At 41.6% G+C, this 13019-nt stretch overlaps 1 protein-coding gene across 1 annotated transcript in view; it reads right to left on the reverse strand.

Moving 5' to 3' along the window:
* Positions 1 to 292: 292 nt before the first annotated feature.
* PELI2 (pellino E3 ubiquitin protein ligase family member 2) overlaps positions 293 to 13019 on the reverse strand; it is an 82173-nt gene continuing 69446 nt past the window's right edge. Inside the window, exons 3-6 of the mRNA XM_054400426.1 lie at positions 11882 to 11983; positions 5600 to 5797; positions 4207 to 4395; positions 293 to 859 (exon numbers count right to left, since the gene is read on the reverse strand). Of these exons, the coding sequence (XP_054256401.1) occupies positions 293 to 859; positions 4207 to 4395; positions 5600 to 5797; positions 11882 to 11983 (1056 nt within the window). The remainder of the gene's footprint in view (positions 860 to 4206; positions 4396 to 5599; positions 5798 to 11881; positions 11984 to 13019) is intronic.

The following is a 13019-nucleotide window of genomic DNA, read 5'->3' on the forward strand; positions in this document are numbered from 1 at the left end:
TGATCCAGGGTACTAATAAAAAGATTACAAATATACTACATTTTGACCAAGACGACTTCATGAAAATGCTGCTTTGGAGCATGCAACACCACTGATATCTGTCACGTTCCAGGTATCAATGTATCCCAATTCCACCACAGCCCCTCATGATTTCCTTTGCGGTTCCCCAGCCCCACCCTAACCACCCTATTAATTATATATTAAAAAAAAAAAAAAGGTAAAATCTAGAGTTAGTGGCAAAATCTTCACAGTAAGTTGTTAAAGAAAACGTTGTGGTCATCGCCAAGTAGTCTCAGTCAATTGGACCCTGAAAAATTAGCTTGACACAGTTGTGTTCCCCAGACAGTTGTGTTGCACAGAAAGGGCAGGCGGCATGAAACGCGTGAGTACCATGAGGCAGTGGGATCTGAGACCAGTATTTTGCAGACTTCTCAGAGCACACATGTCCACAGGGGGTGAAAGCATGGGTTGGAGGACCAGCATCCACATAAAAGCCTGCTTCGCAACCGAGCCAGAGAGGCACGTAGGGGCCAATGGTTCTACACATAGGACACTCCCGCTCATTGGCTTCTGTGTCACTGCGATGTCCCCAGTTGTGATAGCCGTGAACGTGACCACAACTGAGGTACGCCCAAGGCTGCTTCTCTTCTACCACATCTTTACGGTTGATACTGGGAAATGCTAAAGTGTTTAACCCCACAGGGCACTGTGGTCTGGCAGCGTTGATCTCCTGTCGCAGGGCTTCGATGTGTTTCTGAGTTGGAGTGTGAAACAGTCCGTCTGCTGTTCTCCACAAAAGGGTGGCTCCACACAGGTCAATCAGAGAGCCATCTTGCAATACATTGGTCTCATTTTCTACCTAGTGGGAGAAACACAAGGGTAAGTTAAGTCTGAGAGCTTTAACAGACAACTAAGTCCTACTCATCATCACCCTTCCTAACATGATACTTGATTTTGTCTTATTGTTTCCTTATTGCACCCAATTTGCCCAAATCCTTCTCCTGTCTCTTTCCATATTTAAGACTATAACAAGCATCAGACTCTTATTCTGCGCTTGTACAGGAGGTCCTGCATTGTCAACTGTACATGCTATGGCAACACTAATTATCACAGACTCTCCTCTTGTCTGTAATTACTCAGGAAAAATCTTACAAGTATCACTGATTTCTTAAGAAATACCCCCTACCTCTGAGCATGCCACTTTTTATCTTTAATATTCTGTTTGCCTTTGTCATGTTTAAGGAGCACCTCTCTTCTAAGGAAAGGCTGAGAGACCTGGGCCTGTTTATCCGGGTGAAGACTGAGAGGGGATCTTATCAATGCTTATCAGTATCTAAAAGGCAAGGGTCAAGAGGATGGGACCAGACTGTCTTCAGTGGTGCCCAGTGACAGGACAAGGGGCAATGGGAACAAACTGGAACTCAGGAGGTTCCATCTGCAAATGAGTTAAAACTCATTTGAGGGTGGTGGACCACTGGACCAGACTGCCCAGAAAGGTTGTGGGAGCCTCCTTCTCTGGAGAGATTCAACACCTGCCTGGACGTTGTGATCCTGGACAACCTGCTGTGGGTGACCCTGCTTTAGCACAGGGGTTGTACTAGATCATCTCCAGCAGTCTCTCCCAACCCACCACCATTCTGGGATTCTGTAAATCATGATAAACTGAAGAGGAAAGCTGCCATTCTCAAAGGCTGTATTAGCAAATTGCTCCCATCAAATTCTTTGTCCATGTAGGCTGGCAGAGGCTGCTCACGCAGCAAAAACTCCTTTTTGGACTGAAACTGCTCCCCACGACACACCAGATGTCCTGACACTCAGGTTTTGGGTTATGGTTTTGTTTGAGGTTTTTTGTTGTTGTTTTGTTTGTTGGAGTTCTTTTTGGCTTGTGGCAAGCGTAAAGCATTCGGCAGAAGCATGAATTCCCACAGTACACCTCCTCAACAGTGAAACTATTCCAGGGATGCATTAGGGATAAACGACAAATGAGATGTGCACAGGTACTTGCACAGATTATCACCACAGCAGAGTGAATTACCAGTTGAATTTCTTAAGTGACAAGTTCTGCAGCTGAAGCCACACAGGCTCAGCTTCTCAACAATTAGCCACCCCAACTAGTTAAGCCCTTTAATGAGGTATTCCATGCAAATACAGCCCCAATGTGCACTGCTTAAAGGCTTCTCTTATCTGACTAAAAGCAGGTACTTAAAACATTTTCAGGGGATTATGCCCAACATTTTGTACTTGGCTGAAATATTATTTAATTTATTTGAATATCACAAAGACAAGCAACTTGTACTACTGCTACCAGTTCAGTAATGATACTTAAAGAGGTTCTTTATGAAATTAAAATGGAAAACAGATCTACTGCCTGGTTTTATACATAGAAATTACCTAGAAAACATCACTAAGGTAAAACAAATATCCAAATATAAACAAATACATTAAGTAGGTGACATGAAATCATCATGTCTGCCTAAGAACACTATGAATGACAACCAGTTTGGCTTTTACATTTTAATCCAGTTTAAATTCAGAGATTAACTGTGGCTCATCCTTGCACAAAACACCTAGATGGTACAATACAGACTGCAGGAAAGAGGTCACCAGCACAAAGTACTCGCAGCAGAAAAAACATGGCAGTTCAGGAAGAGAGAAGTCTTGATTTGATGCATTTTTTCAGGTAATTTCTTCACAAACAGCAAAGTCAAAAAAAAAAAAAGGTGGTTTTCTCCTATGCAATGTGTTCAATTCATTATACAGTGTGCACTGGTTTTATGAACCCAATCAGCGAATACTGATCACATCAAGTCCGGTGTGCCATGCAATTTTATTTAAATGAGAATTCAAGTCACTTTGAATGCAGGGAAGGAGATTTATTTGGTTTACTATGCCTTCCTTCAGCAGCCCTAAAAAGGTGCTTCGCTAAACCACTTACAAAGGCTGCAATTGCAACATCATCTGTCCCGCTCCCTGAGGCGATGTTCGCCTGCCATCATCAAAGTGACAAAGCAATTTATGTACTGCAAGCTGTCTACTGAAAGAACAACAAAACAGCCAAACTCCATTTTCCTGACTCTTCTAAGCAGCCAGTTTTCTGCCAAGCCAATGGCAACAGATGAGTGTCTGGGACACCCCAAACACAATCAAGCTAATGGAAGCTCAAGGTAGCAGCACAAAAGCAACTTTGGTATCAAGAAGAGAAGGAAGGATATTCTCCCCCTACAGTGCACCCTTTCTCAGTCTTCGAGGTCTAGCAGTTGGATGATAAAGTTAAAGAAAGGAGGAATATTCAGTTGCTGTGAAGATGTACCTTGAACATCCTCTCACTTCCTGAACCCTACCAAAAGGGCAGAACAGGCTTTTCCAGGTCCATAGGCAGGACAGCATTCTCACCTACCCAGAGACAAAGACAACTTCTGGGGAAGCTCACTTGCCTAACTGGAAATATGGCTGTCTCTGTATTTTTCTAGGTTACTTCTATCAATTCCATGATATTGCAGTGGTTTTTGCACTTTCCCACTTTCAGGACAGAAGAAAAAGGGATGACTGATGATGGCATTCTCCTTTGCAGGCCCCACAGATCTTGGTAAGGGGAAAGAACAAGACAACAACGGGAATTCCCTTCCATCTTTCATGAAAAAGTGGATACATGGTATCATGGGAACCTCTCTTCTGGCTATGTATCCCACAGGTCTCTGCTGCAGCCAAGATCATTCACTTGGGGTGAAGGCAAAGTCCATCTTGCCTCACAGGATAAAAGAGGAATATCCTTAGCAGGGCTTCTCTTATCTTCCTAGTAGCAGCTAAATCAAACAGAAGCTGTGTTATCCAAACTTGTTTTGCATGCAGGTGAATTCTTCCTTTCAAGACTGCAGAAGACAGCTCCCCATGCAGTAACTTCCAGATGTCCCCATGCCCCAGGAGAACATTTCAGAGATGGAGATTCAAGAGCAAAGTTTATTTAACTTTCACACTTCATGCTATTTCAGCTGGAAATTTGACACTAGCAGAAATCTTAAGTGTTGTTCTGTATAAGTAAACAGAAGAGCAGCACAATCTACTGTAACACATCTACTTCAATGACTTCAGTGCCCACTACCCAGGAACAACACTACTCTGCAGTCAGCCCATAACTGCCTCAGTTCAATCCCAGGAAAATAAGCATCCCTTGTTTTGCTTTAATTACCAGTTTAATTTCAAACTTACCAGCTTCCCCCTCTGTTGAGCAGATCTGGTTTCCCGGAGAGTGTACACATCACCACAGACTGAGATTTCCCGCCAAACTCCAGGCTTAGACTCCTCTGTGAACCCTCCTTTCGGGTGCATGACCAGCACCCCATTAGTTGTCAATCCATCCATGTGGCCATCAGGATTTTTCCACTTTGCTGCTTTTTCCTGCACATAATGACCACCCCAGGAAAAAAAAAAAAAAAAAAAAGAGTTTGTCTGAAAGGTTATGGACTAAAGTTTTACACATTCAAGTCTTTCTGGCACTGGCTGAAACACAACACTTCCTCACTGGTCATGCACACACAAAACACACCAAACACACACCAAAACCACAAAACAAAATGGCATTTTTAAGAATACCTTGTGCTGGAGTGGTAACATCTTGGATATTAGGGTCAACTTCTTAACACTGAGGGTAGTGAAATACTGCAACAGGTTGCCCAGAGATGTGGTGGAGGCCCAGGTTTAGAGACATTCAAGGTCACACTTGATGGGCCTCTGAGCAACTTGACCTAGTTAAAGTTGTCAGTACCTGAAGGGGGCCTTTGGGAAAGCTGGGAAGGGGCTTTTTACAAGGGCTTGTAGTGGCAGGAAAAAGAGGAGCGGCTTTAAGAGAGGGGAGATTTAGACTGGATATTAGAAAGAAATGCTTTACAGTGAGAGTGGTGAGACACTGGAACAAGCTGTCCAGGGAAGCTGTGCCAGGTTGGATGAGATCTTGAGCAACCTGGTCTAGTGGTAGGTGTCCCTGCCCATGGCAGGGGGGTTAGAACTACATGACCTTTAATGTCCCTTCCAACCCAAACCATTCTATGATTCTATGTCCCTGCTCCCTGCAGGGGGACTTGAACAAGATGACCTTGAAGGGACCCATCAAACCCGATGCATTCTATGATTCTATGATCTTTTGCTTGTGCACCTTTAATTCATCCTTAAATATTGTTTTTAAACTCTGTTGAGTGCCTGTGCCTGCATGTCAGGTCAGAATTAAGCCCTCAAAGGTCAGACAGGCACAGCCTTTTCTGTAATGCAACTGATGAGGTCCTTGGCCTTCAGCACTCAGAACTGCAACAGCAGTTTATTCACAAAGACTACCAAGAATATATCAAACAGACCTAAAAGAAAATCCACTAATGCTTACTAAAGTAGAGCTTCATTGTTAAAAGACAATTATGACCATGAGTCCATGCTGGTAATAAATCAGGCACACAAAAGTGCAGTTTCTACTCAACACTGCAGCTGGTACACTGAAGTAATGAACATCTAACAACCAGCGTAAGTTATCAACCAGTACAAGGAAATTTTGAGGCTTGAAAATAACAGAGAATAAAACACCAGAGTTTGCTTGTACATAATTAGTAGTACTTACACCAAGAAATATGTTTTTAGATGAGTCAAATCCAGCTGCAAAAATCCTTGCTGTGTATGGTGGGCTCCTGTCACAAACAATCCTGCATGCAAAACGGGATATGGTGCTTTGCGTAATCTGCGCTTCGTCATTATTTGGACTTCCCGAAATAGTGTCTGTTACTACAAAGTCTATAGGGCTTTCTGTTGACCTCCCAACCTGGGAAAAAAAAGTAAAAAATTATTATATATATTATTAGAAAGAGCCATAGAAACCACCAAACATTAAGGCCAAAATTTTGTCATGTTAACGTTGATAACATCAGTAAAATACTGTCTCCTGAAAGTTTTGGATGGCAAAATCCAACTTTAGACTGATGTGTATTTTCTCATTTGTCTCAGGCAGAAGGTCATCACTGATATGACAAATTTTCACTTAGTACTACTGATGTAAATGCTTGCCCAACAGAGGCTACAGTTAATTGTTTGACAGTACTGTCAAAGACATGAAAGTTCATAATCCAGCCACAGCAAATTACTTACTACTATAGTCTGTCAGTTAAGGAATCACTAGTTAGAAATTACAGAGTGCTTTGGGTTGGAAGGCAACTGTAAGGGCCATATAGTTCAAAATCCCTGCAGTCAGCAGAGACGTCTTCAACTAGATCAGATTGCTCAGAGCCCAAACAACCTGACCTGGAATGCTTCCAGGGATGGGATGTATACCACCTCTCTGGGCAACCTGGGTCAGGGTCTCTAATGCAGCAATGGAAGATACATATGGCTCCATTATTAACAAACATCTGCAAACTGCATTTGCTGTACAGAAACATCACTCAGGGGTCAAGGAAACTGATATTATCCTTGCCAGAAGTGAACTGATAGCAACAGTACAGGGATCTCTCATGTACTTCTCTTCTGCTCTCATCTCTGTTTGAGCAGTGTTAAACACATGTCAAAGTTCATGTCTGAAGTGACACATTGAGTTACTTTCTTCATGTCACAGGTCTCAACTTGAGTATAAAATGGGATGAGCTTGCTGCAGGTAAAGTGGAGAGGAAATAGTAAAAATAACCTAAAAGTGTACACAGAACACCAAGCAACTACTAGAATACCCAAGAGACAGAGTTTAGAAATGGTTTAATATGAGATGTTTCTGATTTACGTAGTTTGACAAGCTGAAACTAAAATTTAAAGCTATATTCTTCTTCCTTTTACAGTGTTTTTACTAGGCTTCAATTTCCCACCCAGCACAAATCCTGCTAAGAGTCAGCCCCAACCAGCAGTGGGAAGCTTGTTTGTAACTTCTGACTATTCTCTATTTGTCTGTGAAGTCTCTCAAAGGATCATCAATAACCAACATGAAATAAGTTCACTCATAACAGGTTTCTGCCTGCTGCACTCTCAAGTCACTCTAAAAGCTTTTAGAGGCAATTAAAGCAAAACCTGCCTTATTTTCACTTGAAGGATGACAAAACATACAACTCTCTGCTACCCATCTTCTTCACATGATACTAATCAGTCACCATAAAATCCAAATATGTTTGGATATAAGCACTAAAATCTTTCTACAAAGCTTTTATGTGGTTTCAAAATCTCTGTATTTATGTGTAATATTTTAAGCTACAAAGTGATTACTTTATCTCATTTGTGTCACATGTGTCTCCATACAGTATTGAATATTCTCAGTATTTGGGTTGGTCTTTTCTGTTGAAAAAGCCTTCCAGTCTTGTGGATTGTGCTACATTTCATCACTAGAAATTATTTTAGTGGCCTTCAAAGCATGACAATTTCCTCATGCACCCTACCAGATCAAAATTGAGGGTTTGAAATCACCTGAAAAGCAAGCCCCTCAGGAACAAAGAACATGATGCTATCAACATCTACCCACCAAAAATGTTAACTCATCTGATGGTGCTGCCAGACTCCAGTCACTACAGACCTAGTTCCATTATTCAAAGCAGCTCTTCACATGCTTCACTACTCATTTTTCTTCCAGTTTGCTCTACAGAGTAGAAGACTTTCTTTGTTTCTTCCTAGCAATTTTGCGCTGTGTTTTGGGACTCTTCGTGTTAACTGTGTCATATTATACATTATTTCACTAAGCTACTTCCAATACCAAACCATAAATCTTCTGACTGATACACAAGACAGCCTTTGTAGTCTGCACTACAGGTTATTGTTAAAAGCTGTGTAAAAAGTCAGCTAGTCAATCAATTTCCTAGTGTCTACTGTCAATCAAAAAAGTGCCATTAAAAACACTGGCAAGGCAAAACCAGACAAGCTGTCTGCAGAAAATTTAACAGCTGCAGATTCCTGGACTTCAACAGAATGTCATTCTGATGATAGGAGAATTAGACCATGCCATCTTCAGATAGGCTCTTCTTCACAAAAAGAAAATATAAAAAACAATCAATTTTTCCTCTGGGATGTACCTGCTTCTTGTATAAACTTGCAGTTATTTAGGGTACAGGCTACATGGTTTGGTTTCTTATGGTGGTATGAATAGGTATAAATCAACCATTCTCAGCCAATTACAGCATGCAGAAGCAGGTTCTAATCCAGCTGATGCATTATCAACAGGATGGCTACTAAACTCTGAAGATTTTTGTTCTTGGCTGCATATAGATGCCAGATGGAATCCGTCATTGCATTATTTTATTATTACTTTGTTATTGTTTATTATTACTTTATTATCAGAAGAAACCTAATCTGTGTGTAACTAAGACAAAGCTCCATAACTGCATTTGTACACAAACTTCACCAGAGAGTTATATTAAGGAAGAAAAAAAAATAATCACAAACCAAACAGCAGAGCAACAAGAACAGTGAGGGGGGGAAAAAAAACCCCACAACAACAAACAAACAGAAAGAAAAGCTTATTCCCAAAACCAAGTCCAGGCCATATGAACAGTATCATGAGATGTCCAGGACAACCTTCCAAAGCACCTGAACACCTGCAAATTTCAAAGCTGCAAGAGGCTGTGAAGCCATTTTGACAAACATCTACTAGATTACTTGCACAAGTGACTGAGCATGAGGACAAGAGCATCCATTTCTGCAGTTTCCAGCTTTCAAGAAGCAAGCACTTTCCTGGCTAGTGCTTTAAGTAACATGGTCAAACACTCATTTAAAGAGTAATCTTTGTAAATAACTCTTCATATTATTAAAAAAAAAAAAACAAAAACAATGCTAGTAGAACAATGAGGGGTAGGACTTCCTTCTGAACTTCCATCATAAAACCCACATGGGTAACAAACGATGTGTCTGCACAGGGGTGGCAGGCAGAGTGCATGCACGGCAATTTTAACTGCTAAGTTATATGCATGAAAACATGGCCATTTTCATTTTATTATGGAAAATGTCAAGAAAATTGGTGTTTAGGCAGCCTGAACACTGCTCTTCAATGCTTTCTGAATTTCTTTAAATGCCTCTTGTATAGTCTCCCCACATTTTACATATATGCCTCACTCCCAGTAAGTATCTATTAATGCTTCCTCTTGCTTATAAGCTTGGAAAGCATGAAGTGAGAAGCTGTTCAGGGTTTGCAATCTTCAAAATTTTTTTCTGTTTGTTTCTGGAAAAACTGCAGAATGCAAATCACCAACATAACACTTCTCATGTTTTTTTTTTTTAAGAAACTGACAACAGAGTCTCAAAGCGCATGAAGGAAAAAGGTGATGGCTTTTTTGTGAACTGTGAATCTCCCTCGATTCTCACAGGAAATCAGGACTAACCCAATACATTCACAGAAGCACAGACTGCTGGGGGTTGGAAGGAACCTCTGGGGATCATGCAGTCCAACCCCTCACAGTCTACTAGGCATTTCTCTTTCCCAGTCTCATGGCTAGGCACAGAGTGCAGTCCTTAGCCACAGAGTGGACAAAAGGCTTGAGGTGAAGCTGAGATCAAGTCACAGCATGACTTCTCAAGGCAGAAGAAACAATGAGAAGGGGAATTCTAACAACACAGAAGCCCTAGCCCTGACATATCAGCCATCTGAGGGGGCACCAGAATGAGTGAGACACTCTACCAACATAAGATTCAGCTTAGGAAGTTTTACAGTTATAAGGAGGGGATGATTTGACCTGTTGTTCCAAACCAAACATCTGCATGGCAGGTAATTGCCTGAACCACAGGCAATCTCTCACTAATGTACATGGGCTGAAATTAGAGTTTGTGACATTTCACCAGGCACCTGAGAGGTGACAGAAGGGGCAACCACAATCTGTGCTTGTACAGTGGCAGTAAGAGATGTGCACTCCAATACCAGCTGTGGAAGACCAGCAGGTCTCTGGTTCAGGCAGCACAGTCCAAAGTGTCTCCAGGTACCACCCTGAGACAACTCATCCTCTGCTGAGCATCAGTGGACCTCAAAGGGGAGCTGCATTACGCTATGTTTAACCAGCCCATCCCTCACTGATCCAAACTCCTGCTTTAGATCCAAAGCATCCTTAAACACTTCTCTTAATGAACTGCTTCAGACAGGGGTCAACTGAACCTTGAACCTGTGGAGCATTGCTTTGCCTGTGCTACATCTCACCTCAAACTGCTAGACTGCAATAGTGACAGCTAAGCCCAGCTAATTCTTCATCAGTATCCCCTCAAGCAAAAGCTGTAACCACCACTAGGATATTATATAGGCAAGAAGAGAACTGTCTATGCAATAGGACCAGAGAAGCAGCTGTTCCTCAGCTCTTCTTTATTCCTTTTTTAATGTACATGAGAAGTGGAGAAATTCCAGCTTTCAAAAACAGCTTTTCAAAATTTACAAACAGCAAAATATTTCACTGGAGCTACTCAAGGCACAAAAGCATCTTGAAGAGGTAAACTAGTATCATACAATAACCCAAAAGGATGGGTTACAGTGTTTACTAGTGAAAGAAAATAGAAAAACCTATTTCAGTTCACTCTGTGTGACCCATCATGAAGCAGCAAATGAACAAGTCTTGTTTTTATCCAGTTTCTATTTGGACTTAATCATTCCAAAGTCACATTGGAAAAAATTATGTAGTGCAAAAGCAGAAGCCATATGAAGCAAGGACATCTTGACAGAGCTATTTCCTCTTCTGTCAACAACACTCAACTGCTGACCCTTCTAAATATGAAAGACTTAATGAGGAGGGATAACACTTCATGATAAGATGCTCTAATTACAGAGGTCACTGACAAGACAGACTCGACTCGTCTAGACTGGAAGAGGTTGTGCGTGTTTGTTTTTTTTCCCCAAGCTTGAAGTCTAATTTTGTAGAGAATTTCTGCTCTCTTATTATATATGAAATAAACATTGCACAGGAAAATAACAGGAGTTCCCAGAATGTTAGATCATGCAGAAAACTGCAAATGCATACAGGGAAGAGTGAAAACATGTTGGATAGATGGCAGCTTGGAGAAACTCAGCACAGTCCCCTACAGCTTTCAATATATTTGCAAAACCCCTCAGGAAGAGGGTTTTTTATCACTGGTTTGTCTCCTTTAGTGCATAGCCCCCCCCCCACTTCCCTCCCTATATGCCCTTCCACCTTCCTCCTTCCCCCTTCCCCATCCTATCCACTATCCTCCCCCTATTCTTATCAACTTCCTTTTACTCCAGCTAATGGAGAACAGATCTTCTGCAGAGCAGCTGAGGGAACTGGAGTTGTTTAACCTGCAGAAAAAGAGGCCAAGGGGAGACCTTCTTGGTCTCTGCAACTACGTGAAAGGAGGCTGGAGAAAGGTGGGGGTCAGTCTCTCTAGTAATAAGCGATAGGATGAGAGGAAATGGCATCAAGTTGCCCCAGGGGAGGTTTAGGTTGGATATCAGAAGAAACTCCTTCCCTGAAAGGGTTCTCAAAGTGGAGAGGTGGTTGAATCCCCAATCTGTGGAGGTGTTTAAAGGACAGATGTGGTGCTGAGGGACATGTCTGGCAGAGCTAGATAATGACTGGACTTGAGAATCTACAAGTGCTTTTCCGACCAAGCCAGTTCCATGATCCTCCTTAACTGGAGGATGGGGAGGGTGCATTCTTGTCTTTATTCACGAACTCAAACAGGACATGTTTCTTTCTAGCACTGTTTGTATAGTTCCTACAGTGTCCTTGCAGAAAAAGCAGAGTCCAGGGAAAGCAGCGAGGATATTAACAGATGCTGGCACTAGTGTGAGAAGAGCAGGCAATGCAACATTTCAAAGTGCTCCAGTATTAGAGCAACTGGGTTCAACCCTGCAAACTCCACAGAACATAGAGCCCAGAAGACTATAATGCAAAACTCTGGTTCCATATCTTCCTTTTCAAGAACACAATGCACATATTGAAGAGTCTCTTACCTGAAACATGTCTGTATCTTTATCATGAGTATATTCCACCACTACAGTCTGGTTTCTGGATAATGTGTAAGAGATGCTGTGCTGACCTTTACAGCTGATAGCCTGTTGAATAAAAAAATATGTCTATTATCCACAGCTCCCACACAAACATTGTAGCCAAATTCATTTCACTATATAAACACTTTTCTACGATCAGGAAAAGCAGTGTATCATAACCTTTTATTACAAGGTTGGGTAAACACATACAAAAGGGATATTTTGTTTTGTTTTTAATGGAAAATCCCAAGCAGCACTTGCTTGATTTCAGTTCAGAAGTACCCAATACTTACCACTGTCATAGCTCAGCCTCCAAAATTACAGTTTTCATCTCTAAAATTACATTAAGTTCCTAACCTTCACAGCAACTTGTACCCCAGTATCATGTTGGAGATTAGGGTTCTTCGGTTTGTTTGTTTTCAAAGCAGGAGAGCAATACAATTGATTTCCAGTTAAGAGTCAAGATTTCAGGGATATCATTACACTTAAGTGGATTTCCAGTGATATCAGAAAACTCCCAGAAATTTTATATAAATTGTGAAGAACAGTGAGCAATTTCAACCTGTTTTTCCTCGTTAAAGAGAAGTTCTTACTACCTGTCAAAGGAAACCAATCTCTAGAGATATGGATACAGCAAAAACTACATAGCAATACAGTATTTAAAACCAGACTAGAAGAGGACAAGTCCCATTATTCCCTTGTATTTTACTGATGCAGTGATCAGTTTTGGGCCTCTCACTACAAAAAAGTGACACTGAGGTGGTGGAGCAGGTCCAGAAAAGGGTGACAAAGCTGATAAAGGGCCTACAGCGTAAGTCTTATGAGGAGCAGCTAAGGGAACTGGGGTTGTTTAATCTGGAGAAAAGGAGGCTGAGGGCAAACCTTCTTACTCTGCAACCATCTAAAAGGAGACTGGAAACAGGTGGGTGCTGATCTCTTCTCCCAGGTAACAAGTGATAAGACAAGAGGAAGTGGCCTCAACTTGCACCAGGGAAGATTTAGGCTGGACATCAGAAAATTAAAAAAAGAAGAATTTCCTGAAAGAGTTGTCAAGACCTGGAACAGGCTGCCCAGGGAAGTGATTGAATCATCATAGAATCAT

This window comes from Indicator indicator, chromosome 4 (assembly GCF_027791375.1).
Source record: "Indicator indicator isolate 239-I01 chromosome 4, UM_Iind_1.1, whole genome shotgun sequence".
NCBI lineage: Eukaryota > Metazoa > Chordata > Aves > Piciformes > Indicatoridae > Indicator > Indicator indicator.